This window comes from Ochotona princeps, unplaced genomic scaffold (genome assembly GCF_030435755.1).
Source record: "Ochotona princeps isolate mOchPri1 unplaced genomic scaffold, mOchPri1.hap1 HAP1_SCAFFOLD_170, whole genome shotgun sequence".
NCBI classification, from domain to species: Eukaryota; Metazoa; Chordata; class Mammalia; order Lagomorpha; family Ochotonidae; genus Ochotona; species Ochotona princeps.
The window spans coordinates 30,566-57,523 of record NW_026699527.1 but is presented as its reverse complement, the minus strand read 5'-3'; the positions used below and the strand labels follow the sequence as shown (position 1 = coordinate 57,523).

General features: G+C 61.1%; 5 protein-coding genes across 5 annotated transcripts; 3 read left to right on the top strand and 2 right to left on the bottom strand.

Annotated features, from left to right (window-relative positions):
* The first annotated feature begins 285 nt into the window (after nt 1-285).
* LOC101519957 (transcription factor JunB) lies at nt 286-2,179 on the top strand. Its single transcript, XM_004595586.2, has one exon. It carries the CDS (start codon nt 642-644, stop codon nt 1,707-1,709), a length of 1,068 nt encoding a protein of 355 aa, XP_004595643.1. The 5' UTR covers nt 286-641; the 3' UTR covers nt 1,710-2,179.
* A 3,087-nt stretch (nt 2,180-5,266) lies between these two features.
* On the bottom strand, nt 5,267-7,088 carry LOC131477906 (peroxiredoxin-2). The gene is made up of 5 exons (XM_058659763.1): nt 6,953-7,088; nt 6,646-6,799; nt 6,078-6,200; nt 5,848-5,978; nt 5,267-5,567 (listed from the first exon to the last, which is right to left on the bottom strand). The coding sequence occupies exons 1-5, from the start codon at nt 7,053-7,055 to the stop codon at nt 5,482-5,484; spliced, it is 597 nt and encodes a 198-aa protein (XP_058515746.1). The 5' UTR covers nt 7,056-7,088; the 3' UTR covers nt 5,267-5,481.
* A 650-nt stretch (nt 7,089-7,738) lies between these two features.
* On the top strand, nt 7,739-11,094 carry LOC118760661 (thrombospondin type-1 domain-containing protein 8-like). Its single transcript, XM_036498062.2, has 3 exons — nt 7,739-8,062; nt 10,536-10,741; nt 11,072-11,094. The coding sequence occupies exons 1-2, from the start codon at nt 7,912-7,914 to the stop codon at nt 10,733-10,735; spliced, it is 351 nt and encodes a 116-aa protein (XP_036353955.2). The 5' UTR covers nt 7,739-7,911; the 3' UTR covers nt 10,736-10,741; nt 11,072-11,094.
* Nucleotides 11,095-11,123: 29 nt separating this feature from the next.
* Nucleotides 11,124-17,378, top strand: LOC101519462 (ribonuclease H2 subunit A). The gene is made up of 8 exons (XM_004595584.3): nt 11,124-11,441; nt 11,623-11,694; nt 11,827-11,953; nt 12,051-12,138; nt 15,497-15,634; nt 15,735-15,822; nt 16,919-17,042; nt 17,183-17,378. The coding sequence occupies exons 1-8, from the start codon at nt 11,315-11,317 to the stop codon at nt 17,313-17,315; spliced, it is 897 nt and encodes a 298-aa protein (XP_004595641.2). The 5' UTR covers nt 11,124-11,314; the 3' UTR covers nt 17,316-17,378.
* Nucleotides 17,379-19,299: 1,921 nt separating this feature from the next.
* LOC131479218 (retbindin-like) lies at nt 19,300-21,302 on the bottom strand. The gene is made up of 4 exons (XM_058659764.1): nt 21,115-21,302; nt 20,664-20,829; nt 19,784-19,880; nt 19,300-19,512 (listed from the first exon to the last, which is right to left on the bottom strand). The coding sequence occupies exons 1-4, from the start codon at nt 21,233-21,235 to the stop codon at nt 19,300-19,302; spliced, it is 597 nt and encodes a 198-aa protein (XP_058515747.1). The 5' UTR covers nt 21,236-21,302.
* Between the last annotated feature and the right edge of the window lie 5,656 nt (nt 21,303-26,958).

Below are 26,958 nucleotides of genomic sequence, written 5' to 3'. Positions count from 1 at the left end.
CCCACCGGGGAGGGATCCCTCGAGCCCCTCCCCTGCCCGCGCCGAGCCACCCGGCCCGTGGCCGCTGTTTACCAAGACACGCGCTTCCTGACAGTGACGCTAGCCGCCTCCTCCCCTTCCCCACGCTCCGGGAGGAGGAGGAGGTGGAGGAGGGGGCGCGCCGCGCGGGGGCTCGGCTCCGGCCAATCAGGGCGCACTTCCGTGGCTGACTCGCGCGGTATAAAGGCGCACAGCCTGGGCTGGAGCGCCTGGGACCTTGAGAGCAGCCGGGCCAGCGTCGGAGCCAACCCCGGGAGCGGCGCAACCAAGGGTTGGGAGTTGGGGGGTGGCAAAGACAGAGAAAAAGAAAGCCGAGCGCGCGCGCCCAGAGAGGGGAACCAGACAAGAAGGGGCTCACTTGGGAAGCCGGATCGAGGGGGCTTGGGGCGTACGGCAGACAGCAGGCTGGTGTCAGCCTGTACCAGCCGCCTCCCCCTCCCCTCCTCCACACACATCTTCCAAAAAAGAGGAACGCGCGACCGAACCGAGCGACATCTCCATCCGGACTCCAACTCGCCGCCTCGAGGCCCTGGGGTGGCCCCGTCGGGACCACCCCCCACCGCCAAGCCCGCGCGCCCCAGCACTGCGCCTGGGCCGCCCGGATGTGCACTAAAATGGAACAGCCTTTCTACCACGACGATTCTTACGCAGCTGCGGGATACGGCCGAGCCCCCGGCGGCCTCTCTCTCCACGACTACAAACTCCTGAAACCCAGCCTGGCGCTTAACCTGGCCGATCCTTACCGGGGTCTCAAAGCGCCCGGGGCGCGCGGCCCGCCCGGCTCCGAGAGCAGCGGAGCCACCAGCTACTTTTCCGGCCAGGGCTCTGACACGGGCGCATCTCTCAAGCTCGCCTCCTCGGAGCTGGAGCGCCTGATCGTGCCCAACAGCAACGGCGTGATCACGACGACGCCCACGCCTCCGGGACAGTACTTCTACCCCCGCGGGGGAGGCGGCAGCGGCGGCGGCGGCGCCGGAGGGGCCGGGGCCGCGGGGGGCGGCGTCACGGAGGAGCAGGAGGGCTTCGCCGACGGCTTCGTCAAAGCCCTGGACGACCTGCACAAGATGAACCACGTGACGCCCCCCAACGTCTCTCTGGGCGCCAGCGGGGGACCCCCGCCCGGGCCAGGGGGCGTCTACGCGGGCCCCGAGCCGCCTCCCGTCTACACCAACCTCAGCAGCTACTCGCCGGCCGCCTCTGCGCCCTCCGGAGGCGCCGGAGCCGCCGTGGGCACCGGGAGCTCCTACCCGACGGCCACCATCAGCTACCTCCCGCACGCGCCGCCCTTCGCCGGCGGCCACCCGGCTCCGCTGGGCTTGGGCCGCGGCGGCGCGTCCGCCTTCAAGGAGGAACCGCAGACGGTGCCTGAGGCGCGCAGCCGCGACGCCACGCCGCCCGTGTCGCCCATTAACATGGAAGACCAGGAGCGCATCAAAGTGGAGCGGAAGCGGCTGCGGAACCGACTGGCGGCCACCAAGTGCCGGAAGAGGAAGCTGGAGCGGATCGCGCGCCTGGAGGACAAGGTGAAGACCCTGAAGGCTGAGAACGCGGGGCTGTCCAACACCGCCGGCCTCCTCCGGGAGCAGGTGGCCCAACTCAAGCAGAAGGTCATGACCCACGTCAGCAATGGCTGCCAGCTGCTGCTCGGGGTCAAGGGACATGCCTTCTGAGCGCTGACCTCGGCCATCCCACACCTGGACGGCTGGCTGGGCGCGCGGGGTCGGGAGGGGTGGGCGCTCGGCACCCCACCCCAGCCCACCGCACCCCACTCCTGGGGCGCGTCGCCAACCACACTGGACTCGGGCCCGCTCGCTCTGCACCCAGAAAAAACCTCCACGTCAACGTTTACAAGCTTTCCCCCACCCCTCCACGGTTGTTTTTTTTTTTTTTGTATTTTTTTTTCTTCAGGAAACAGACTCGATTCATATTGAATATAATATATTTGTGTATTTAACAGGAGGAGGGGAGGAGGGGGCGATCGCGGCGGAGCTGGCCCCGCCGCCCGGTACTGGAGCCCGCGCGGGGACACTTGGGGAAGGGACCCCCCTACCGCCCCCTGACCTCCCCAACCCCAGCCCCCCTGCACCGTACTGTGGAGAACACGCACTTGGTCTCTCTAAAAGAACAGAGTTTATTTTAAGATGTTATATGTGTGTATGTGTGTGTGTGGGTGTGTGCGTGCGTGCGCGCGCGCACGCGCGCGTTTGTTGTTCTGACTTTTTATTGAATCTATTTAAGTAAAAAAAAAATAATAAGATTCTTTATTACATTTCGGTAGTCTTTTTTTATTTTTCCTCCCCCACAGCCAGGTGGACAGGGGGAGGAGAGGAACTCGGGGTGGTTATTCCCCCGCCCCCCACCCCCATTCTCTGCTGTTTCTGCTTTCTTCCAGGTGCTCCCTGCACCGCGGCTACACTCAGGCGTCTGCCTGCTGCCCCCTGCCCGCGTCCCCAGGGTCTCCTCTCGGCGAGGGACGCCAGCCCAGCCCGGCTGCTGCCCCCTGCCCGCGTCCCCAGGGTCTCCTCTGGGAGAGGGACGCCAGCGCAGCCCGGGGAGCTGCCCCCTGCCCGCGTCCCCAGGGTCTCCTCTCGGCGAGGGACGCCAGCCCAGCCCGGGGAGCTGCCCGCGTCCCCAGGGTCTCCTCTCCCAGCCCGGGGCGCTGCTGGCCGCTCGGGGCAGGAGGGGGCGCTGACCGCCCCAGTGGACGCGCCGGGTGCGCAGACGCCGCCCCGCCCAGCCGCGCGTCGGGGCTTTCCCCGCTGACGCAGCGGAAGCGCTTGTCCATAAATGGACCGATCGTGCCCAGTGACGCGGCCCCACCGTCTCCGGGCAGATTCCGGGAATCCCCTCCCCCGCTCGGGCTGCCGGGCAAGGCCGCGGGCGCCGGGAAGAGGGCTGGGATTTTCCCGGGCGGGCGGAAAGCCCCAGGCCCCGGCTCCTGGAGCGCCCCTTGGGGAGCCACCCAGCACAGGCCCAGCTCCTGCAGCGCCCCTCAGGGGAGCCACCCAGCACAGGCCCCGGCTCCTGGAGTGCCCCTTGGGGAGCCATCCTGCGTGCGCCCTGGCTCCTGAAGCGCCCCTTGGGGAGACACACCCAGCACAGGCCCCTGCTCCTGGAGCGCCCCTCTGAGAGTCACCCAGTATAGGCCCCATCTCTTGGAGCGCCCCTTGGGGAGCCATCCTGCGTGCCCTGACTCCTGGAGCGCCCCTCAGGGGAGCTACCCAGCACAGGCCGCGGCTCCTGGAGCGCCCTTTGTGGAGCCATCCTGTGCGCCCAGTCTCCTGGAGCACCCCTTGGGGAGCCATCCTGTGCGCCCCTGCCCCTGGAGAGGCCCTCGTGGGGAGACCCGCCCCGCGTGGTCCTGGCTCCTGGAGCGCCCCTCGGGAAGCTGCCCTGCACAGGCCCTGGCTCTAGGAACAAGAGATAGCAGGTGGCCTCTGTGGCTTCTGGGTCGACACTGATTTGCCCCCATCCCCAACGGCACCAGTCCCTGCCAGGAAGGGCGGCGCCCGCCTGCCAATTTCCCCTCCTGGGTGCCAGGCCACTGCCAGGTGTGGTCCTGCTGGGGCGGCTGCTGGAGCCGCTGGGCATCGCCACCACCCTCACCTCATCCCGCCTCCCCTGTGGCAGTACCAGGGCGGTGGCTATGGGGTGGGGGTGGAGGAGAAGTGGGGGGTGCTCCTGGAGCTCCCCGGAGAGAAGCCAGGGGCTAAAGAAAACAGAAGTTCAGCTCAGCCTTTCATTTAGGAAATCCTGAGAGCCACCAGGCCCTGAACACAGGCTGGACCAGGGTGGACGGCCGCTGGAAAAGCAAACAGGATGGTGGCGGTGAGAGCTAAGAGAAGCAGCAAATCCAAGGAAGTGATCAGGCAAGGGGGTGGGTGGGAGGTTCAGAGCAAGAATCTTTAAAGTATATGTATATACTTCAGAATGACACACAGAGATCTTTCATCTTCTGGCTCATTCTCTAAAAGGTACCAACAGCCAGAGCTGGGCCAAACTGAAGCCAGGAGCCAGGAGCTCCATCCAGGTCAGCTGCGTGGGTGCAGGGGCCCAGGCAGCTGGGCATCTCCCACTCCTCCCCCAGGCGCATCAGCTGGGAGCTGAATTGAAAGGGGCCACTCCCACGTGGTGGTGTCAGGCCCCAGTGTAACCCACCCTGGGCCTGGGAGCCTGGTCCGTGGGTTGGACAAAGCAGGGCCCTGAGAGAATGCTGGCTGCTGGACAGCATGCCAGGCCCAGGGCAGGGCCCCGGACGACATTCCTGCGACCCAAGCAGCCTGTGAAAGAACAACAGGAAGTCCGGAGGGGAGTGAACCATGACGGAAGCCACACAGAAGGGGCTTGGACGATCCATGTGGGTTAGTCTCCCAGAAGGCAGGACTCCCCCCAGGAGGCTCTTGGGAGGCAAGGTGACTGAATGAATCGGGGTAGAGACAGCAGGGTGGCACAGCGGGTAAAGCTATGAGGTGGGTGCAGCCTGCAGTACCAGCATCCCATATGGACTCCACTTCCCCCATGCAGCTCCCTGCTTGTGGCCTGGGAATGCAGTAGAGCAGGGCCCAATCTTGGGAGATGCAGGAGCAGCTCCTGGCTTCTGATTGGCCCAGCTGCTATTAAGGAAGTGAATCAGATGGGAAAATCTGTCTCCTTGTATCTCTTTTGAATAAATATATCTTTTGAAACCTGCTGAACGGTTGGCTGTGACCCTGCCCCTCCCACACCAGGGACTCACTCTAGGTGCAACAGACTGAGTGGGATCTTGTCAGAGTTCACCCTGCAGCTCAAACAGGGCACTGCCCTGGCCACCCTGAGCCCCAAGCACAGCCAGATCCCCGAGCATCCCACACTGGGTGTCCCCAAAGGAGCAAAGAAATTAATATCCTGGATGTTTTCATTCCCATCCCACCAAGGCACAGACCCAGGGACCATGGTGGGTGGCTCTCCAATGTGGCTCATCACCCTGACCAGGCAAGGGAGGCCAGGAGTCAGGTTTCAGAGCATGTTGGCGTATGGCTGCCTCCAGGGTACACAGGGACCCCCAGGCCCTCACTCCCCTACACACCTCACAATGGGCCTTCAGGCCAAGGAGGTGGAAGAGCCAGCCAGTCGCAAAGGTGAGCTCAGGCTGCCACCTGCTGAGCATAATCAGTTACTACAGGGTCTGTAGTTCAGGGGGAGGGAGCCCCATGGACAGGGGACAGAGCAAATGGACGCCAGACTCACCTCTGTCCCTAATACTTTATTGATGACCGCTAGGTCTGTGCATGGCTGGGTGGGCTCTGGGCAAGGGGGTGGCCTAGCCCTGCAAGCCTCCCTTCCAACTCCCCAAGCCCAGGTCCAGGGGTAGTTTTTCCTAGGGGCTAGGGGAGGGATGTCCACTCAGGGCATCGAGATGAGGGCACAGATAGGGTCAAGCAGCTTGGCGGCCGGTCTGCCAGCCTAGTTGTGCTTGGAGAAATACTCCTTGCTGTCGTCCACATTGGGTTTGATGGTGTCGCTTCCCGGCCTCCAGCCGGCGGGACACACTGCAAGAAGTTAAGGCACAAGGTCAGGGGACCCACAGCCTGGACTGTGACAGCCAAACACAGGAGCCCAGACCTAGAAGACCTGGCTGTGATCGTGGCTCGGAACACTCCTCCCCAATCACCTCCCCGCCCCCGACCCCAAAACAAGGCCCAGAGTGCAGAGGGCAGGCAGGGACTGCCACTGTCCAGCCCACCTCGGTGGCAAATGCCCCCATGAGTTACAGAGGGGCCGACTCAGGAGCAAGGCACAACCCACACGCATGCGCACACGGCCACTCACCTTCCCCGTGCTCATCCGTGTACTGGAAGGCCTGCACCAGTCGCAGGGCCTCGTCCACTGAGCGTCCCACGGGCAGGTCGTTCACGGTGATCTGGCGGAGGATGCCTTTGCCATCGATGATAAAGAGGCCCCTGGGATCATGGGTGGTCAGAGTGAGGAGCTGGGTGGGGGGAGGAGGGAGGAGAGCACAGGCCCCCGTGCCCGCCCCGGGGACCCAGCAGCCCATGTACCTGTAAGCGATTCCCTCATCCATCTTCAGCACCCCATAGTCCTGGGACAATCTTCTGGTCACATCAGCCAGGAGGGGGATGTTCAGGGGACCCAGGCCACCCTCCTTCCGGGGGGTGTTGATCCTGGCCGGGGGTGGGGGTAGGGAAAGCAAGATTGAGAGGTCAGGTACAGCAACAGGGTCCCTGACCCGGTGATAAGGGGGCCCCCAAAGCAGGAGAGTGCTGGGAGCAGCAGATAAAGAACTCCCACCCACAGGAGGCTGGGGGCGCCCCACCCACCCCACCCTGGGTGTGGAAGTGTGAGAGGTGGGTGGGGCAGGGGCTGTGTCTACAGCCACCACACCAGCTCCTTCTAAGTGACTCCGTGGGCTGAAATGATCTCTCTTCATGGGGTCCTGGGGGGGGCCTAGCTTGGACTCTCCACATTGGCCATTGTAGGCAGTCAGGCCACAGGTTGTCAAATGCTAATTTACCAGGGTGGAGTGGGTCCAGCGGGGGGGGGGGGGGAGGGGAGGCCTGAGCAACAGCAACCTCCCCACCCCCACCATGCAGCCGGCCGGCTCCATACCAGGCCAGGTGAGTGAACTGGGAGTCCACGGACACCCCCAGCACTTCGCAGCCCAGCTTGCGGAAGTCCTCGGCGTGCTCGCTGAACGCGATGATCTCCGTGGGGCACACGAAGGTGAAATCCAGGGGGTAGAAAAAGAGGACCACGTATTTCCCTGCAGGAGTGAAGCAACAGGCCTGGAGTGAGCACCCAGCTTGCAGGGGGGACGGGGACGCGAGCGGGCATGTGCATTCTCCCCCGTCGCCCCCTCCCGCCCCCCATCTGGATGCACCCTCCCATCTGGATGCACGCTCCAGGCCGGACTCACCTCTGTAGTCCGAGAGCGTCACCTCCTTGAACGCACCATCCACAACCGCGGTGGCCGTGAAGTCAGGAGCTGGCTTCCCGATGTGCGCATTGCCGGACGCCATGGCTGAAAGCTGATCCCAACGCCACCATCATCATCACCACCATCATCATCATCACCTCACCTCCCCCACCCCTATACACGCACGCGTACACACCCCCCCTCCCGCCCGGACAAGGTCCTAGGGAACAGACCCTTCGTCCTCCTTCCCCCACCAAGGTCAAGTGCGCCCAGGTGCTCAGCCCGAGTCTCGGCTGGAGTCAGCTCGGCCCCGGGGAGGCTGCTGGAGACCCGCCCCGGCCGGAGCGCGGGTGACCACGGCCGGGCTCTCTACAGGAGCCAGTTGCTCCAAGCGCCTTTCCCCTCCACCCACCAAGCCCGGGAGGGGGAGAGACAGGGCGCCGGCGGCGATCCAGCCTCGGTTCCCCACCCCGGCAAGGACAAAGGCAGGCAGCAGCCACCATGGCGGATGGGACACAAAGGCAGCCAGCGATGCGGGCCGGGGGTCTGGGAGGCGGAAGAAGCTGGCGTTGCTCCAAGGTGGGGGGCGCTCTGTCTGCACCCTCTCATCCAGTTGGGTGCACCCGGGCTGCCCATACCTGCAAGGTCAGGGGCGGACGTGCGGGCAGCCAGACGCACGGGAGTGTAGCTCTCTGCGCCAAGTGCGCGCGGGGCAGCGGGGCCTTTTATGGGCGGCGCGAACCATGACGCGCGCGGGACGGGGGGCGGGGGGGAGTGGTGGCGGTGGGCGCGGACCTGAGAGAAGCGGTCGGGTCCACTGCGCTCCCGGGGCAGGGGGGCGGCGCCGATGGAGAGCTTGCAGCAGCCAGTCCTGCTGGACCGCTGACCGCGCCCGCCGCTTCCCGGCGCGTGGCCTGGTCCCGGGTGCGCGCCGAGTGTGGGGCAGTTGGGGACCAGATATGGCCCGGGGCCAGCCGGGTCCGCTGCTGCTGCTGCTGCTGGCGCCGCTGCTGGAGACCTGGGCCTGGGTCTTCCCGGATTACCAGTACTTCGGTCAGCAGGGCGGCGAAGGTGACACTTGGGAACAGCTGGGACTGAAGCAGCAAAAGGGTAAACAGAACAAACAAGCCGCAAAGTTAGCTGTAATCCTAAAGAACCAGCACAAAACAAAGGATGCGAGAATTTGAGGACAGCGTGTCCCCGGGTCGGTGGCGGCAGTGGAGGGAGGAGGAGCGGGTGGCTGGGGGAGCAGATCTGGGGGTGCTGAGCTGCGGAGGGACCAAGAAAGGGGAGGGCTTGACAAGAGATTGGTGTAGCTGGTTTTGCTGGTACACCCTGGGAGCTGTTAAGCATCTTCATTATGTCAGTTATGCCATGTCATGGAACACTTGACAGCCCTCCAGGCGGGTGGCACTGTGCCCAGTTGGAGAGGCCTGGGACCAGGGCCCTGGAAGCCAAGTGTCACCTTCCCATGACAGACACCGCCGAGGGTGAGGGTGTCACCCGCCCCAGTGGGCGGGCTGTCTGCAGGTATCAGCAGAGAGGCTGAGTTGAGTGAGGTGGGGGGGTAGGTCTCAGTTTCTCTCTCTGGGACGCCCGGTCAAGAGGGTGTGCCCCAGAAGGTTCTTGAAGAACAGGTGTCAGGCCCTAGCAGATGCCCGAGGTTTCTGGATAGGTGGTATTGTGGTGTAGCCAATTAAACTGCTACTTGTCATCCCAGAAGCCCAAATCCCACATTAGAATGTTAGGTTGGAGCTGTTGGCTTTCGGCCCCGCTCCCTGCTCCTGCGCCTGGGAAAATAGCAGAGGATGGCCAAGGGTGTTCCCACCCACCACCTACACGGGAGGCCCGGATGGAGCTCATCCTGGCTCCTGGCTTTGTCCTGGCTCAGCTCTGGCTGTTGCTCCTTTTGGGAAGAAAACCAAGGAATGGCAGATCTCTCTCTCTCTCTCTCTCTCTCTCCATGCCCATCTACCTCAGATATACGGAGAGAAGAAGAGACAGAGAGGAAGATCTTCCGTCTGCTGATCCCTGCCCCAACAGTCTGCAACAGCCAGAGCTGAGCTGATCCAGAGCCAAGAGCCAGGAGTTTCCTCCAGGTTGACCTAAGGCTTTAGACCACCCTGCCCACAAGCAGGGAGCTGGATGGTAGGTGGGCTGCCAGGACAGGAACCAGCACCCATATGGGATCCTGGCATGGCAAGGTGAAGACTTTAGCAACTAAGCTAGTGCACCGGGCCTTCAAATCTATGTATTATTGAAAGTTTGTGGAGTTGGACCCAGCTCAGTAGCATAGCAAGTTAAGCCACCGCCTGTGATGCCAGCATCCCACACAAGTGCTGATTCGAGTCTTGGCTGCTCCACCTCTGATCCAGTTCCAGGGTAAGGCACCTGGGAAAGCAATGAAGATGGACCGTGTACCCAGGTGGGAGACCCAGAGGAAGCTCCTGGCTCCTGGCTTTGAACTAGGCCAGATCCAGCCATTGTGGCCGCTGGGGAAGTGAACCAACAGACAGACTCTTTCTGCTTCTCTCCCACTACAATTCTTTCAAATAAATAAATTTTTTCATTTTTCCAATTTCATTGAAAACTTGGATTTGCAGAGAGAAGGAGTTACAGAGAGAGAAAGATTTTTCATCCACTGGTTCACTCCTCAAGTGGCTGCAATGGCCAGAGCTGAGCCAATCCAAAGCCAAGAGCCTGGAGCTGCTTCTGGGTCTCCCATGCAGGTGCAGGGTCCCAAGGCTTTGGGCCGTCCTCGACTGAACCTGCTGAATACTCCTTGGCTATATAAATTTCACCTTATGGCACAAAAGCAAACTTACCTTTTAATTGCACAAACTTTTTTTTTTTAAAGATTTATTTATTGGGCATGGTGCAATAGCCTAGTGGATAAAGTCCTCACCTTGCACGCACCAGGATCCCATATGGGCACTGGTTCATGTCCTAGCTGTTCCACTTCCCATCCAGCTCCCTGCTTGTGGCCTGGGAAAGCAGTGGAGGACAGCCCAAAGCCTTAGGACCCTGCACCCGTGTGGGAGACCTGGAAGCAGCTTCTGACTCCTGGCTTCGGATCGGCTCAGCTCCAGTTGCTGTGGCCACTTAGGGAGTGAATCAGCAGACGGAATATCGTCTCTCTGTCTCATGTCTGTATATCTGATTTGTGTTTTCAATAAAAACATATGAATCTTTAAAAAATTGCAAGACAGAGCTTTCATTTTCTGTTTTATTCCCTAAATGCCTGCAAAAGGCGGGCACCAGCCAGGACCAAGGTAGGAGCCAGGGATTCCACTGGGGTCCCCCGAGAAGGTGGCAGGGTCCAGCATTTGAGCCCTGCTCTGCTGCGTCCCCTGTGTGTGCTCCACTGCAGGAAGCTGGGCTGGGAAGCAATGTTTGGGGGCTCCAACCAGGTGTTCAATGTTTGGGGGCTCCAACCGGGCGCTCTGGTGTGGGAGGCAGGCACGGGCAAGCCCCACCTCTGCCCTTTGTTGCATCCTTATCTTGTTCCCCCAGGATGGAGAAGAGGGATGTGTGTGTGTGTGTGTGGTAGGGGAGTGTCTTCACGTAGTCCCTACATCTCTAGATTTGCAAGAATCGAACCTGGGTCCCTGGGGAAAGTGGAGGTGTCGGTGCAACCAGGGCCAGCAGGAGCGCAGCCGCAGCGTGCTGGGCACCGCGCCGGCTCCGGGGTTCTGGGAACGGGATCACCTGGTCCAGGTGAGGCCCTGCAGGCTTCGGGACTGTTCATCCTGCCTTCCCTCGGACTGCGACTGGAGGGCCTGAGGCAGGGTGAGCCACCCGCACTGAGCGGCTGGGCCGACGTCTGAGGTATGGGGTCACCATCTGAAAGGGGGGGAAGCCGGGGCCAGGCTTGGCCCGGGAGGACGGGAGGGTGGAAAGCCGAGCTCCTCGGGGGTAGGAGGTGACTCCCCCATGGGCCAAAATCCTGGGAGAAGGAGGGTGAGACGACTCCCCAATGGACCCCTCACCCCGGGGATTCAGGGATGCTGTGGAAGCAGCGTTCTAGGGACGGAACGGCCTTTGCCCTTCTTGGCTTCCACAGAGAGTCCACTGAGCGAGCCTCAGTGTCCCCCGGGCCTGCCCTTCTCTTTCCACCAGGCCCAGACTCCTCCGGGACGAGCTCTGCTAGCACCGACATCTGCAAAGGCCATGGGATGGGCCGTCGGCCCTGGGAACTACAACTCCCGAAAGGCTGCGCGGCAGCGGCGTCGGCGTGTGCCTCGGCGACAGGGGTGTCGGGGGCGTATCCCACGCTCTGATTGGCTGAGAGTCGGCGCCCGCGCGCGCTCCGTCCGAGCGGATCCCTGCGCCTGCGCACCGACCTGCGGCGGCTGAGGCGGCATGGAGCTCGGCGAGCTGGAGAAGGACAACACCGGCCGCTGTCGCGTGAGCTCGGCCGTGCCCGCGCTGTGCCGCCAGGAGCCCTGCGCCCTGGGCGTGGACGAAGCGGGCCGGGGCCCCGTGCTAGGTGCGCACCCCGGGGACGGGGTGGTGGACGTGGGCATTGCTGCCCGCATCCCAGGCGGGACGGGACGGGGTGGTGGGCATTGCTGCTGCATCCCAGAAAGGCAGTAGTGGTGGCAGTGGGAGGGCAGCCCACTCCCTGGGAGTGTGATCCCTGCCTCCCTCCCTCCTTCCCTTTCCTGCAGGCCCAATGGTCTATGCCATCTGTTACTGCCCCCTGTCCCACCTGGCGGAGCTGGAGGCCCTGAAGGTGGCAGGTGAGCCCGGGCCGAGGTTGTGTGTTGGTGGGTGGGTGGGTGCAGGTGCACGGGGGACTCTTGGGGGTGCAGGGGGACCGAGTCGGTGAGGCCACCCAACTGTCCTCTCTTGTTTCCATCTCTTCCTGCCAGACTCCAAGACCCTGTCCGAGAGCGAGCGAGAGAGGCTGTTTGCAAAAATGAACCAGGACGGGGACGCTGTGGGCTGGGCACTGGATGTCTTGTCTCCAAACCTCATCTCCACCAGCATGCTCGGGCGGTAAGGGGGCCACCGGCAGGGGCAGCCAGGAGGGGCGCGGGGGCCTGAGAGGGGCTCATACCAGGAAGTGTCCTCCCCGTTTCCACCCCAAACTCAGGGTCAAGTACAACCTGAACTCCCTGTCCCATGACACGGCCACCGGGCTGATACAGTACGCCCTGGATCAGGGCGTCAACGTGACCCAGGTGAGTGGTGGGGGACATGCTGGGCGTCGTGAGCAGCGTTGAGTGGAGAGGCCCCTGGCAGCATCCAAATGCCACCTTAGAGTCCCGGTTGGGGTCCTGGCTCCTCCCTCCCTGTCCCGCTGAATCCAGCAAGTGGAAGAGCTCTCTGTGTCTCTATACATCTGCCCTTCAATGAAAATAAAGTTTAAGGGCAGAGAAGAGGGGACAGAGGGCAGGATTTTAGTCCGAAAGTTAAGACCGTGGGAGTGAGGCCTGGGGCCCTTATATGACTACTTGGCTTCCAGACCCAACTCCAATTTCTTAACATTTATTTCTTGTGAAAGTCACCTTTGGGTGGATCCTGGCCGCTCCACTGCCGAGCCAGCCCCTGCTGATAAGCCAGGGAAGGCAATGGAAGATGGCCCAGGTGCTTGGGCTCCTATACCCACATGGGAGACCCCCAGGAAGCTCCTGGCTCCTAGATTCTGGCTTCAGACCAGCCCATTCTGGCTATTGCAGCATTTGGGGAGTGAACCAGCAGGTAAAAGACCTGTCTCTCTCTGTAATTCTACCTTTCAAATAAAATACATCTTTGGTCCCAGCGCCATGGAGTAGCAAGTTAAACCTCCACTTGGGGTGCTGGCTCCAGTTCCAGCTGCTCTACTGCCCATCCAGCTCCCTGCCTGTGGTCTGGGAAAGCAGTGGAGGACGGCCCAAGGCCTTGGGACCCTGCACCTGCGTGGGAGACCCAGAAGAGCTCCTGGATCCTGGCTTCAGATCGGCGCAGCTCTGGCTGTTGTGGCTCACTTAGAGAGTGAATCATCGGATGGAAGATCTTCTTCTCTGTCTCCCTCTCTTTATAACTCTGCTTCTCAAGCCAGATTTTTTTCAAACACCAGAATCATGGAAATAAATTCCATCTTATGACTCTTTCTTTTTTTTGTTGTTAAATTTTTATTTTGAATTTTTGAATTTTATGATACAATTTCAGAGAGACTGAGATCTCCTCACCCCCTGACAGTTTCCCCGTGTTGCTACAATAGTATAGTCCTTCAGAGGGAGTCAGGAGTCCATCAGTCCTTTTTTTGTAACTTTTAAAGATGTATTTATTTATTTATTTAACATATGTTTTTAAAATTTTGAATTTTAAATCATCTGGTACAATTTTGTATAGACTGGGATTTCCCCCCCAACTCCCATCCCCCCACAGGTTTTCCTTCATAAGGAATCATAAAGATATATTCATTGTTATTGGAACGGCAGATATACAGAGAGGAGGAGTTACAGAGAGGAAGATCTTCTGTCCGATGATTCACTCCCCAAGTGAGCGCAACGGCTGGAGCTGAGCCAATCTGAAGCCAGGAGCCCAGAAACTCCTCTGGGTCTCCCACGCAGGTGCAGGGTCCCAAGGCTTTGGGCCGTCCTCCGCTGCTTTCCCAGGCCACAGGCAGGGAGCTGGATGGGAAGTGGAGCTGCCGGGATTAGAACCGGCGCCCATATGGGAGTCCAGCGTGTTCGAGGCGAGGACTTTAGCAGCTAGGCCACTGCGCCAGGCCCAGAGAGAAATCTTTTTTTTTTTTTTTTTTAAAGATTTATTTTATTTTTATTACAAAGTCAGATATACTGAGAGGAGGAGAGACAGAGAGGAAGTGGAGCCGCCGGATCAGAACCAGCGGCCATATGGGATCAAGGCGAGGACCTTAGCCACCAGGCCACGCCGCCCAGCCCCAGAGAGAAATCTTGCATCCGGTTTTCCACTCCGCAGATGGCTGAGTGCCCAGAGCTGCACCAGGCTGGAGCCAGGAGCCTCGTGCAGGTGCCCCACAGGGGTACAAGGGCCCAAGCACATGGGCCATGTTGCATTGCCCCAGCCAGCTGCATTAGCAGGGGCCTACTCCACTCTTGCAACTGGCTCCGTGCCAGCAGACCCGTGGGAGGCTGCAGTGATGGCTCAAGGGGCACCCACTGGGACAGCTGGGTTGCAGTCCCCATCCCAGCATCCCCTCGGCCCTGGGGGGTGTTTGAGGAGTGAGCCACCAGACGAGATCTTGTACACAGCTTCTTTCTCTCTCTCTCTCTTTCTTGCTGTCTCTCCAGTCATAAAATTAAATCAAAATCTACCAAGCTCAATGGGGCGGTGCAGCGGCAGGTGGGTGGCCGGCAGGTGTTGGCTGTGCGCTTGGAGGAAACCCCACCTCTGCGCCCTCCAGTGTAGCCCACGGCACCCACAGCCTCCTGGCCGCATGCCCAGTTTCCCGGGTTCCCATGCCCACCTCGCAGCCACTCCCCTGCAGGCAGCTCCCCACGCAGCAGACGGTTCTTGGCAAAATGTAAATCTTGACATTTCATGGAAACCGAACCGGGCAGATTCGCACAGGGTGGGGAGCGGTGAGCACAGATTCCCGTAAGCCCGATCAGAGCGGCAGCCGTGGGGCTGTGCGCCGCGGCAGGGGGCAGGCTGCTGTGGGAGAGGGGAAGGGGAACCGGGCACTCCAGGCTTGGACTCTAAGGCCTGTGAGCGCCCCCTGGTCTGTGAAAACCTGGATTCCTTTATTTCTTTCCCACTTTTTAAAATGTTTTTTAAAGGATCTATGCATTTTTATTTAAAAGGCATATTCACAGAGCGTAAAGGAGAGCCAGAGATGTCGCAGCCACTGCTTCACTCTCCACATGCCCAGAGCTTTGCCAGGCGGGAGCCAGGAGTTTCTTCCAGGTCCCCCACGTGGGTGCAGGGACCCAGACACTTGAGCCACCCTCTTCTGCTTTGCCAGGTGCGTGAGCAGGGAGCTGAAGGGGAAACGGAGCAGCTGGGACACGAACCAGCACCCATATGGGATCCTGGCAGTTGCAAGGCAAGGATTTAGTCACTAGGCTATCACACCAGGTTCAAATAAAACTTTTTAAAATAAAAAGAAGGGGTCCCAGTACAGTAACCTAGTGGTTAAACTCCTTGCCTTGCATGTGCTGGGATCCCATATAGGCACCAGTTCGTGTTCCAGCTGCTCCACTTCCCATCCAGCTCCCTGCCTGTGGCCTGGGAAAGCAGCGGAGGATGGCCCAAAGCCTTGGGACCCTGCACCCACATGGGAGACCTGGAAGAAGCTCCTGGCTCCTGATTTCTGATCAGCTTAGCTCCGGCTGTTGTGGCCACTTGGGAAGTGAATCACCAGTGGACAGAATATCTTTCTCTGTGTTTCTCTTTCTCTCTCTATATATATATCTTCCTTTCCAATACCAAAAAATTATAAAAGAGAGAATGAGATAATGTGAGGAGACCTGGGGCAGCTGTCCCTGGTGGCAGCAGATGCCCACGGGCCGTGAGCCAGAGGTCTTGGGCACACATACCCTGCCTGAGGTTTGCCTGCGTGCTCCGGGCCAGGTGTTCGTGGACACGGTGGGGTCGCCGGAGTCGTACCAGAAACGGCTACAGCAGAGCTTCCCTGGGATCGAGGTGACGGTGAAGGCCAAAGCGGACTCCCTGTACCCCGTGGTCAGCGCTGCCAGCATCTGTGCCAAGGTCAGCACCCTCCCCCCCGCCGCGGCCCTGCCGTGTGGGGTCAGCTCCCAGCACACCCCATCAAGGCAGGAGGTCCCAGCACCCGTGTTCCCCAGCGCAGGTGGCCCGGGACCAGGCTGTGAGGGATTGGCAGTTCCTGGAGACGCTTGAGGACCTAGATACCGATTATGGCTCAGGCTACCCCAACGGTGAGCGTGGCCTCGGCCAGGGCTGGCCAGGCCCCTGGGCATTGTGTAGGTTGTCCCGGTCACGCTGGTGGGCAGTAGGGCAGATCCCAGAGTGTCCCAGGCAGTTAGTCGCGGTGGAGGAGGAGGGCAGGTGGGAGGTTGCCTCCACGCCACCTCTCTGCTCCATCCTCTCCTCCCACCTCGGGCCTGCTTATTTATTTATTGAAGAGTTATGTGTGGGTTACAGAGAGACAATCTTCCATCTGCCAGTTCGCTGCCCAAATGACTCAGCTGCTAGAGCTGAACCAAGCTGCAGCCAGGAGCCAGGAGCTCCATCTGGGTCTCCTACATGCTTGGCAGGGGATCAGGCACTTGGGCCACCCCCCACTGCTCTCACAGACGCCTTCGCAGAGAGCAGGATGGAGCAGCCGGGAGGAAAACCATCACCCTTATGGGATTCAGCACCGTGGGGGGTGGTTTAACGCACTCTGCCACAGCAGTAACCCCAATTTGCAAGTATTTGTTTGAAAGAGAGAGAAATCTTACATCCGTTGGTTTACTCCCCGAAAAGGGCTGTGACAGCCAGGACTGGGCCAGGCCGTTGCCGGGGGTTCAGGAACTCTGGGTGGATTCTACACATCCCTCCCACTTGGTGGTCTCTGCAGGCCCCCCACATCTGCTCCCCCGAACAGGGGGTCCAGGTGGCCGTCTGTCTGTCCATGAAGGGAGGAGGATGAGCAGCTCGGGTCCCCCGGATCAGGGCTCTCAGTCTCCTTGTTTGTGAAATGGGTGTGATCATGCATGCACCTCCCATCGCCCCCACCCCATCTCTGCTGACCTAATGAGGGTGTAGGGGGACCGGACATCTACCTGACATCAGCAAACCCCAGTTTTCTGATGACTGTTGACCCCAGCAGGGATGCAGGGGGTGTAGGAAGTTATCCCCAGCAGCCGTCATTTCCGCCGCTGCCTGCTAAATGGGCAGGCCCATGCCAAGGGCCTCCGGGCCAGGGAGGCAGCCAGGAGCCTTGGGTCTTACGGAAGAAAGTGAGGCCCCCGTGGGACCTGCTCACTCAGGCCATCCCCCACCCCGCTGCCCCGATCCCCTGGACTCCAGATCCCAAGACGAAGGCCTGGCTGAGGAAGTATGTGGAGCCCGTGTTTGGCTTCCCCCAGTTCGTGCGCTTTAGCTGGAGCACAGCCCAGAGCATCCTGGAGAAGGAGGCGGAAGGAGTAACGTGGTGGGTGTCCCTGGTCCTGGGCAACAGGAGGGAGGGAGAGAGGGAGAGAGGGGAGCCGGGCTTGGACCTGACCTGGGAAGACGACTCCACCCTTCCCGAAGTGGTCAGTAAGGCCAGCTCTCTGCCCACCCCCACCCCAGGGAGGACACACCCACAGAGGAAGCAGAAGGAGCCAGGAGCATCAGGTCCTACTTCAGCCAGGAAGGCCCCCGTCCCCGGCTGCCCCACCGGTACTTCCAGGAGCGAGGCTTGGAGGTGGCTACTACCCTCTAGTGAGCCAGAGCCCCTTCTCCCTCTGTCTCCTCCCATCCCCAAGTGATTAAAGTGGTTCAAGGATCCGAAGTCTTGGGGCCATGCTCTGGGGTGGTGCGGGACAGGGAGGGGAGCTTGCCTGCATCACATCGCGCCCCGGTCACTCCTGTCCTTTTGAAACTTAGGCAGAGTGGGCGCTGGATGATTGAAGTCCAGCCACACCAGGGTACTTAGGACAACTGCCTTGGTGGTGCCCATCCTGGCTCCGCCCCATCTCATCCTGGCTCCGCCCCATCTCATCCTGGCTCCACCCATTTCCATCCCTGCCTCCATCCTGCCTCCAGCTTCCTGCTCATATGGAATGTTTGCAGTAGTTGAGGCTGGGCCACGGCCTGAAGCTCCTCCTAGGTCCCACATGGGGCCGGCAGGGACCCAAGCACTTACGTCATCACCCACTGCTTTCCAGGTGCATTGGCGGGGGGCTGAATCGGGGCTGTTGTGCCCCTGTGGGGTGCTGGTACCACAGGCAGAGGCTTGAGCAGCTACAGCACAGCTTTGTATGATGCGTGCTGGTCCCATCTGTGGAGGTTTGGTGTGTCCTCATTTATCCCAGAGCAGAGTTAGAGAGTGATCCTCCATCTACTGGCTCACTCCCCAAATGGCTGCAACCGCCAGGGCCGGGCCAGACTAAAGCCAGGAGCCATCTAATGGGCCCAGGAATTTTCGGAAGACACAGCCCACGCGAAGAACGGTGTACTGGAGGGGGAGGTCCCTGCCGCAGCCACGTGGCGTTGTCATTCCCATGTCCCGCTTGGGAGAGCCTGGGCTAAATTTCTGGCTGTGTGCCTGATCCCACATTGCTGCTCGTGGAGGTCTTGGGAGGTGCTCCAGAACTAAGGCCCCTGCCTTCAGCCTGGCCCAGCCTTGACTCTTGGGACATTTGGGGAATAAACCAGCAAATGGAAGACCTCTCTCGCTATGCGTTTCCAGTGGAGGATATAGAGGTTTAGCCATAAGAAGCATAGGCGCACGTGCCATGGAAGAGCAGGTAAGTCGCCTGGGATCCCATATGGGCGCCAGTTCGTATCCCGGCTGCTCCACTTTCCACCCAGCTCCCTGCCTGTGGCCTGGGAAAGCAGTGGAGGACGGCCCAAAGCCTTGGGACCCTGCACCCGCGTGGGAGACCCGGAAGAAGCTCCTGGCTCTCCTCTCTGTAAACCTGCCTTTCCAACAAAATAAATCTTTAAAAAAAAAAAAAAGTTTGTATTTTTACTGTTCAAGCAGTTTTGCCACCCACTGATTCACTCCCCGCTGCCTAAAATCAGAGCAGCCAGGTCTGGGCCAAGCCAAAACAACCAGTCGCTGTATTCAGATCTCCGGGTGCATGGTTGGGCCCAACCCTGAGTGGCCGCCTGCTGCCCGCACCCCACCGTGGCGTGCACATGACGGGGGAGACGGAGTGGGAGCTGGAGCTGGAACCCGGACAGCGTGATACGGGGTGAGGGGTTAGATGCCAAAGGCTCCGGAACTGAATGCAGGGACGCCCCCCACCCGTTGGGGTTACTGCTGTGTGTCCATCCCCCTCAGAGGCCCCAGGGCAGTGTGCTCCAGCGAACACGGCTGAAAGGGCATGGCCCTTGTTTCACAAGTGTCGCACCCCTCCCCACCCTCTTCACCATCCGCTTGAACCTTGGGCCTGCACGGTGGGAGGAAGTGGAGGGAGCCAGGGCAAGGAGGGAGGCCCTGAGGCGGACCGGAAGCCCGGAAGTATGTCTGGGGGGGTGGTCTCTGCAGGGTGAAGATGCCAAAGCTGCCCTTGTGCCCCCCTCCCCTTTGCCCACACCCAGAAATTCCCAGCTCCGTGTCCTCCAGGGAGCAGCCAGGGTCATCGGAGCCCTGCCACTTGCCCCAGGAACACGCCACATCGCTCCATCTAGCCGACCACTTTATTCAGGGCGTGGGGATGGGAGGGACCCTAAGGGCCGCCGTCGAGGCCCGGTGACCTCTAAGGGCCGCCGCCGCTGCCGCTGCCACTGCCGCTGCCCACCGCCTCCGAGACGGCAGGGTGCGCGCGGCGGGTGCGCCGGGCCCTGCGGGCCGCCCTGGGCCGAGGGGGCGCCCACCCCGACACGTCCAGGCAGGGACGGGCTCCCGGGGCCGCCACGGGCACGGCCGGGCCCAGAGCCGAAACACAGAGGGCCGCGCCGTCGGCGAAGGCCTAGGAGAGAAGGGCGGGTGGGCGGGGCTACAGCGCCGGGGGCGTGGTGACAGGGGCGGGGCTACAGCGCCGGGGGCGTGGTGACAAGGCGGGCAGGGCTACAGGGCTGGGGGTGGGACCACAGGGTCTTGGAGGACTGGGGGCGTGGTCACTGACCAGTGGGCGGGGTCTAGCGCCCCGGGGCGGGCCTTGCAAGTGGGCGTGGTCCCAAGCGGGCGTGGTGGGCAGCCAGCGCCCTGGACTGGGGGCCTAGGCCGCCTGCCCGGCTCACCTGCCCGTAGGTGGGACAGCGAGTCTCGCAGCTCCTCTTCTCCCGGAGCGGGAGCCACGTGGGGCCGCAGGTGGGGTCCGACTCGCAGCTCGCGTACCTGAGGACGAGGGACGGGAAGAAGGCGAGTTAGACCTCCCTGGATTCCACTCGCCTTGCAGGCCCCGCACCTCGCTCCCAAGCTGGGCCCTCCAGGCTTCACCCCGCCTTGCCTTCCTCCAATTCCGTACCCTGGGCCCTGGCACGAGGGTCCTCCTGCCTGCAGACCCCAGAGGGCCACGCTGCCTTCTGCATCCTCCAGCCCCTCCCTGCCCAGACCCTAAATGTTAAGTAAACCTCATCCCTTGCAGCCTGGTCTTACTGGAAGTAGGCTAAGATGGTCCTAGCCACGCCCCAAAGGCCACACCGCCTCCTGCCCCGGCACCGTCCACCATGCAGGCCCCTCCCACTCGGTCCAGGCCACGTCCACCAGGGGACCACACCTTCTCGGCCCGGACCTCACCCGCTCGCGCCCCAGCTCTCCTACCAGGCCTGGCAGAGCTCCGCACAGAGTGGCAGCGCCTGGCGTACCCCCAGGAGCAGCAGGCGGAAGCGACTGTGGAGGGCGTGCCGAAGGTGTCCCAGGAAGGACCTGCACCTGCACATGGGGAGAGACAGAGCCAAAGGAGGGGTCAGGCCGCAGGGGTCCACACAAGGGTCAGGCGGAAGGGGTCTGGCTACAGGGGTCCACACGAGGGTCAGGCCGCAGGGGTCAGGATGGAGGGGTCAGGACTGAGGAGTTGGGCCAGAGGGGTCAGACTGCAGGGGTCATGCCTTCTGTCTGCGGGGTGTCCTGGTGAGGGGGATTAACTCAGGCTAGGAGACGCAGTCCTCCTGTACTCACCCAGGGCTGGGTGGCCCACAGCCATCAGGGGAGCTAGCCGGGCTCAGTGTTCCTGTTGCGTCCATCTCCAAGGGGCAGCAGGGTCCCAGCAAATGGGGCCTCTTGTGCGAGCCAGGGTCTTGGATCCTCAGGTAAGGCTGGGGAATTGAAGAAGCCTGGGCATCCCCTGAAGGAGCCAGGCCACAATACCATGAGTCTTCCAAAGCCAGTCCTTCCCCTCCGTGCAACATGCAGTTTCAAGCAATTGTCATCACATGTCACTCACAGTCATCACAGATCTAGTTGCTGTAGCTTTTACCAGCTACCAGTGGCAGAGGTGGGATTCGAACTCACGCAGTCAGCCTTTGGCTCCCAGCCAGCACCCTCAAGCACTAGCTGCCCCTAAAAGAAATCCTACCTTGCCACGGTGGGGATGGGGACCAAGCCAGGGCAAGTCTGTGTGCTTGATCACCTGCTGGATGCTGTCCTTGGAGTGGGCGACTTCCTTCACAAGCCACCAACAGGAACCATGCCAGGGTCAGTTGCAGGGCCTGAGTCGGGGAGCTGGGTCGGGTGTGGCCCCTGTAGGCCATGTCCACCTGAGATAAGAAGCCGGCAGGGGTGGTGCGGGCAGCTGTGGCTGTCGCTGTCTGGGTACGCTCTAGCTGCACCCCCAGAAAGCCAAAGAGGAGGCTTGGTCAGAGGCCAAGGGGGCTCCTGCTGGGGACTCAATCCGTCCATCCCTCTTCAGGCCCAGCCATCCCTCCCCCAGCTTGCACCTGATGTAAGTGGCTTCCTGACCCTGCTGGCCCTCAAGGGACCCCTCCAATTTCTCACAACCAAGAAAATGGCTGCGGGTCCCCTTGTCTTGTTTTTTTTTTTTTTTCTCTCATCTGCCCAGCCCCCTCCCTCCCTCGCTGGCCTCTCTCACGGTCACCTTCTCCCAGTTCTCAATCGGCTTAGGGGCTGCCACCTAGAGCTGGACCATTGGTCAGAGCTTGGCTGCCAGCAGGGCTTGGGTTCTGTTGCTGGGGAGAGGGGGGTGGTTGGTTCCCTCAACACCAGGACAGGGTGAAGCTTGGAGGCTGTCAAGACAAGATGACTCTCTCTCCCTCCCACCCACCTCTCAGGAGCCCCCTCACCTGTTCACCGGACGGGATCTTCGGACTGCTGAGACACCTCAGGATCCTGTGCAGGCAAGAGTGACAGCTGAAAAGGGGCGTGATTTGAGGTGGAGGTGGGGCCTCTCCTTGTCTCCACCTCCTCCTCCCCTGCCTGGGGACTCCAGGCGTGCCTCCCTGGGTTGGCCCCGAGGTAAGCTTGTGGGTTAAGCTGTGTGTTTCCAGAAGGATAATGTGCCTTGTGTTGGCTGAGGATCTGTGCAACGGGGCATGCCTTGGGTTGGGATCGTGTGTTTGGGTTGGGAAATCTGTGAGGGTATTTGGATTTGTTGAGTGTGTGTTTGCCAGCCACAAGTGAGTGCAGGCATGTGTCCCCTTGCATTTGAATGTGTGTAGGGTGACTGTGGGTGGAGCTGCTCCTACGTGTCTGTTTGCTCTGTGTGTGTGTGTGTCTGCCAAGTGTGTGTGCGTGTTGTATATTGGCTGTGTGTATCTTTGTAGGGTGTGCCTGTGTGTGTGAGGTTGTTGCCTGTATGTTCATGATTCTGTGGGTCAAGTGTGCGTGTGTATTTCTTACTTTTTAAGTTGATTCATCTGTTACTTTGTTATTCGTAATTTGGAAGGCAGAGTTGCAGAGACAGAGAGAGAGGAAGATCTTCCATCTGCTGGTTCACTCCCTACATGGCCACAGCAATGGAGCCAGGAGCATCTTCCAGGTCTCCTACATGGATTTGCAGGGACCCCATGACTTGATCCATCCTCCGCCACTTTCCCAGGCACATTAGCAGGAGCTGGATCGGAAGTGGAGCAGCGGGGACTCCATCAGACACCCACGTGGGATGCTGTGACATTGCAGGCAGCTGCTTAACCGTGCTGTGTCACAGCGCCAGCCCCTGCTTGTGTGTTTTTGTGTGTAAGGAGCATGAGTGTTACCACAGATCCATCTCCCTCGTGTGTCAGGGCAGAGCAGGTGTTTTTGTATTGTGCTGTCCTGTCCTGACAGCAATACACTACCTGGTGCACAGTAGGGAGGACCAGGAAGTGGTGAACCAATGAATGAACCAAGGCAGCCTATCTCCAAGGTCCCTGTGCGGGCACCCAGTGAGGTCTTGGAGACCTCAGCAACCCAGACAACACCAGCGCGTCTTGAGCCTGGCCCAGGGAGCTTGCGGCTTGTACCTGCCCTCCACCAGCCCCACCTCAAGCCCCCCTCGAGCCCGGCCCGCGGATTCCAGCACCACGGAGAGCTCCCGCCGCTTGCGGAGGCGGGACCGTGGCCAGCGCCCAGGGCGCGCCACTCGCCGCGTGGACACGGAGACCCGAGAGGGACGAGGTCTTACGCCCCTGGGCCAACACCCGCTCGCACCCCACACCGTCCAGCGGGGATCGTGGTCTCCCAGCGAATTCCGGGAAGCCACCTGTCCACCACCGCTCCTCTTGGGCAGCCCTGACCCGCAGTGTCCCCACTGTGCCAGGGCTGGGAGGAGTGAAACTCTGTCCTTTCCCAATCCTGATAGCACCGTGGGTTTCACCTCAGTTGCGTGAACCCTGGAAGTGATATGGGGTGATGGTGGCAGGGGTGGCAGAAAACCTCTTCTGCCTCACCCCACCCCACCCCATTTACCAGCTAATCTCGGCTATTAATACAGCCTGGTCTAGCTAGCCTTAATCCTGCCCAGTAGGGAGGGGTCGCTAGAAGGCCTGCGGGGCTCCATTAGGAGATCTGTGTGGGGTGCAGGGGGCTACACGAGCCGTAGATCTGCCTGTAGCTCTCTAAGGCGGTGGGGGAATGTGGCATGGGGTGAAAATGCAGAGGGTAGGGTGGTCCTCTCCTGTGAGACCCGGGGAGAAGGGGCTTTAGAATGAACCACCCTTAGCTTAGGGCACATGTCTCCCAGATGCTTTTGGGGGAAGGATGGGGGGAAGAACCTTGATTGGAAAAGGAATCCCTATAGAATCTACCTACCCCAGCATGTGGGGGAATGTGACTCCCCAGGTGGGGTCTCAGTGGGGTGGGGGTTGTCCACCTAGGGGATCCCCTGGGAGAGTCTTGGGGTGGGGTCCTCCCACGAGATTGGGCGGGGAGGAAGGATTTTTTTCTCCTTACAGTCAGCTTGGGGGATTTTCTAGGCCCCGCCCGCCCCTTCCCTTCTTCTCCCCCGGCGCGGGCAGCGGTGGCCGAGGAGGCACGGGGGCTCTCGGGCGTCCAGACGCAGTGACGGCGCCGGGCCCGCCCCGCTTCGCTCCGCCCCGCCGCCGCCACCGCCGCCGCCGCCACGGTCCCCGCGGCTTCTCCCTCCCTCCCTCCTCCCGCCGCCGCCACCTCCCTCCCTCCCCGGGGCCGAAGCCGCCGCGGCCGCCGCCATGGACGACTCCGGCCTGATCCGCCGGCGGAGGCTGCAGGTACAGGGCTGGGGTCGGGGGCGAGAGATGGGCGCCCTGAGGCGGGGCCCGGCGGGAGGCGCTTGGAGAACTTGCACCAGGGGTCGGCCCAGGGGCGCCCCTCCACCCCCACTCCCGGTTGTCCAGGGCCTTCGGTGGGTGATCGGGTGGGGGGCAAGGCTCGAGCTGCGCTGGGGGACCCCGCCCCTCAGGTGCCGCCCGACTCCGCAGGGAACCCCTGGAGGCGCGCTCCGCTTGGAGCTTGGCCACCGAGGGGCGGGCGCCGGGTGAGCCAGCCGGAGGATAGGGAGGCTGAGAGTCCCTCGCCAGGTTTGGGGTGGGGTTGGGGCAAAGTTGCAACCCCAGGCGGGCGCCCTCGGGGCCGCCGGCGCGCCACCGCAGCGGGTAAACGTGTTTGTGCCGGCAGCCTCGCCCCTCGCCACCTTGGGAGCCCCCTTGGTTTGAGGGCGTGGGACTTGCCTCCTGGCGCCCTCCCCGCGCACCTGCTGGGCCACCGGGATTCCTCCTACTGCCCCATTGGGACAGCCTCCCCACTCTTGAGCCCTCCCCCTCCACTACAACACGGTCACCACCGCCCCCACCCTCCTCTCCTCCTCAAGTCCGGCCCAGCTTGTGGGTGGGCGGGAGCGATTTTTAGCTCCTTGCCGCCTTAGAAGACGCCGTTGCTGGCCAGGTTGCGCGCAGGCGCGTGCGATGTGGGCCCACTGCTCGTAGTGGGATGCTGAGAGCCAGTAGTGGAGGATGGGGAAGGCAGGTTCAAACCGCGGTGGTAACAGGCATTCACAGCCTCCAAAGTGGAGTTGGGGGCTTGATTCGGAGGTTCTAACTCTCATCAGGATAAGTGCACCCACCCCCAAAGTGGAGTGAGGGGACTCGATTCTGAGAAGGGGTGGCTGCTTGTATCTTCTATCTTCTCTTGTGAGGGGCTCGTAGGGAAGCCGGATGCGATGCCCACCTCCTCCACACACGCACACACCACCCCTTCCACGTCAAAGCTTGGCCCCAAGGCTTAATGGGGTTGCACCCTTTGAGACTTCCTGGGGTCTGGGTCCCCAGTTTGGTCATCATTTTTGGGGTTTCCTTAAAGTCCAGGATGGGTCCTGACTCACAGCGCATCCTGCAATGCCTAGAGTTTGTAAAGAGAGGCGCACTCAAGCCCCCCATTCCCCAGGGTCTTATCCATCTCTGGACTCCCTCACCGCACTCGGGAACCTCCCCTATCTCCCTAGTGTACTGGAGTTGATGGATCAAATAGAGATGAGGCGGCAGGAAGGACTTCCCCGGGTGTATGTGCCCCGGGGGGGCGGGACGGAGAGATCTGGATAGTGCAGAGTAGAAAAGCTCATTTGCTGTCAAGCTCACCCCAGAGGGTCTTTCCCACCGCACCCCCATCCCCTTTCTCTTCCTCCTTAGGGCTGGGTTAGGAGAATGGCTTCTGAGCTACTGCAACAACCATCCTGGGTCGGTGCCTTCCGTCTGGTCCCGGTGGGGGAGAAAAAAAAAAACGGGGGGAGTGGGTGGGCGGGGAGACTTTCCGAGGTGTGTTCCCGCCCCCCAAGCCGGCGCAGGTTCCCATTGGCTCAGCGCCACGCGGGAGTTCCAGTCTCCCGCAAAAGTCCCGGCACACCCCACCCTAGCTCCTGCCACTCAGGCCTCCCAGGCCCTGGTGGATCGGAGCGGGGTTTGGGGGAGTTAGCGCGACCCCCTACTCCTTCCCCCCACCGCTGTCTTACCCATTCCAAACTCTTCTTCCCTACCTGGTAGAATTAACCAAGTTGGGTGCCTTGGAAACACCCGCAGGCATTAGGCTTAAGTCCCCACCACTGTGGACACCCTCCCCCTACACACACACACACACACACACACACACACCGCGGCCATGCGCAATGGGGTGGGGGGTGTCTCCCTGACCTCCAGGGCCTTGCCAGCCAGGAATCCCAGATGGAACCTCTCTTGCTTAACAGGGAGCTTTTCTGCAGGTGGAAGGTGGAGGTGACGCCTACCCAAAATTTTTGCTGTTCTCTAACCGTAGCACGTTGAGGGGCGCTTAGAGTCTTCCCCGCGCCCTTTCCACCCAGACTCAGGTTGCGGGGTTTGCAGCCCTGGGCTCCGTGGCCATTAAGTCCAGGCCTGGGCTGCGCTTGGACCATTGGGTGTCTGCACCTATCCCTCTAAGACGGAGAGAAAACCCGGTGTGGATTTCCGGTCAGTCAAGGACGGCGAGGGCCAGGGTTGCCTTCTGGGCCACTCTCCTGAGGGACTGCAGGAGGACTCTTTGTCCCATCCTGTTGTCATGCAGAAATTCCAGCCATGATCATGTCTGGTCCTCTCTAACTTTATCATTGATTGTGCACTCTAGTGCCAAGGTGCCAGGCACCTGCCCCATCCAAAGGATGGTTCAAGCAGACCAGGGGCCTACTCCAAGGTCATTGGCCAGGGGTCTCGACCTCATTGCAGGAGTTTCCACGGCACACCTTCAGTGTCTCTCATGTCCCTCCAGTCAGAATCTCCCCCAACAACATAGCAACATCCCGTGACCCCCTGTCAGCCTGTGGGACACAGAAGAGGGTCTCCCGGGTCCCCAGCGCCCACCTGTGACAAGGGCTGAGATCCTCACAGAGACTTCCTGAAGGTTTGACAAGTGGGACCCCATGAACCTGGAAGGTTACGGTCGCCAGGGGTCACACTCTGCATCCCGTTTCAAATCACGCTTTGGGGTGACTCTACCTGCTATGCCCCAACTCCGTGCATCTGGATGACAACAGGGTATTTCTGTTGTGGGTCTAGCCAGT

Excerpts from the sequence above, each read along its gene's own strand:
- LOC101519957 (XM_004595586.2), top strand. The coding sequence starts at position 642 with ATGTGCACTAAAATGGAACAGCCTTTCTACCACGACGATTCTTACGCA.
- LOC131477906 (XM_058659763.1), bottom strand. The coding sequence starts at position 7,055 with ATGGCGTCCGGCAATGCGCACATCGGGAAGCCAGCTCCTGACTTCACG. Across the intron at positions 6,800-6,952 it reads GACGCTCTCGGACTACAGAG|GGAAATACGTGGTCCTCTTT; the intron begins GTGAGTCCGGCC and ends TCACTCCTGCAG. Across the intron at positions 5,568-5,847 it reads CACGGATGAGCACGGGGAAG|TGTGTCCCGCCGGCTGGAGG; the intron begins GTGAGTGGCCGT and ends AACTTCTTGCAG.
- LOC118760661 (XM_036498062.2), top strand. The coding sequence starts at position 7,912 with ATGGCCCGGGGCCAGCCGGGTCCGCTGCTGCTGCTGCTGCTGGCGCCG. Across the intron at positions 8,063-10,535 it reads GGGACTGAAGCAGCAAAAGG|ATTTGCAAGAATCGAACCTG; the intron begins GTAAACAGAACA and ends CTACATCTCTAG.
- LOC101519462 (XM_004595584.3), top strand. The coding sequence starts at position 11,315 with ATGGAGCTCGGCGAGCTGGAGAAGGACAACACCGGCCGCTGTCGCGTG. Across the intron at positions 11,442-11,622 it reads GGGCCGGGGCCCCGTGCTAG|GCCCAATGGTCTATGCCATC; the intron begins GTGCGCACCCCG and ends CCTTTCCTGCAG. Across the intron at positions 11,954-12,050 it reads TCCACCAGCATGCTCGGGCG|GGTCAAGTACAACCTGAACT; the intron begins GTAAGGGGGCCA and ends CCCCAAACTCAG.
- LOC131479218 (XM_058659764.1), bottom strand. The coding sequence starts at position 21,235 with ATGGCCTACAGGGGCCACACCCGACCCAGCTCCCCGACTCAGGCCCTG. Across the intron at positions 20,830-21,114 it reads CCAAGGACAGCATCCAGCAG|GGGATGCCCAGGCTTCTTCA; the intron begins GTGATCAAGCAC and ends TGGCTCCTTCAG. Across the intron at positions 19,513-19,783 it reads GCTGTCCCACCTACGGGCAG|GCCTTCGCCGACGGCGCGGC; the intron begins GTGAGCCGGGCA and ends CTTCTCTCCTAG.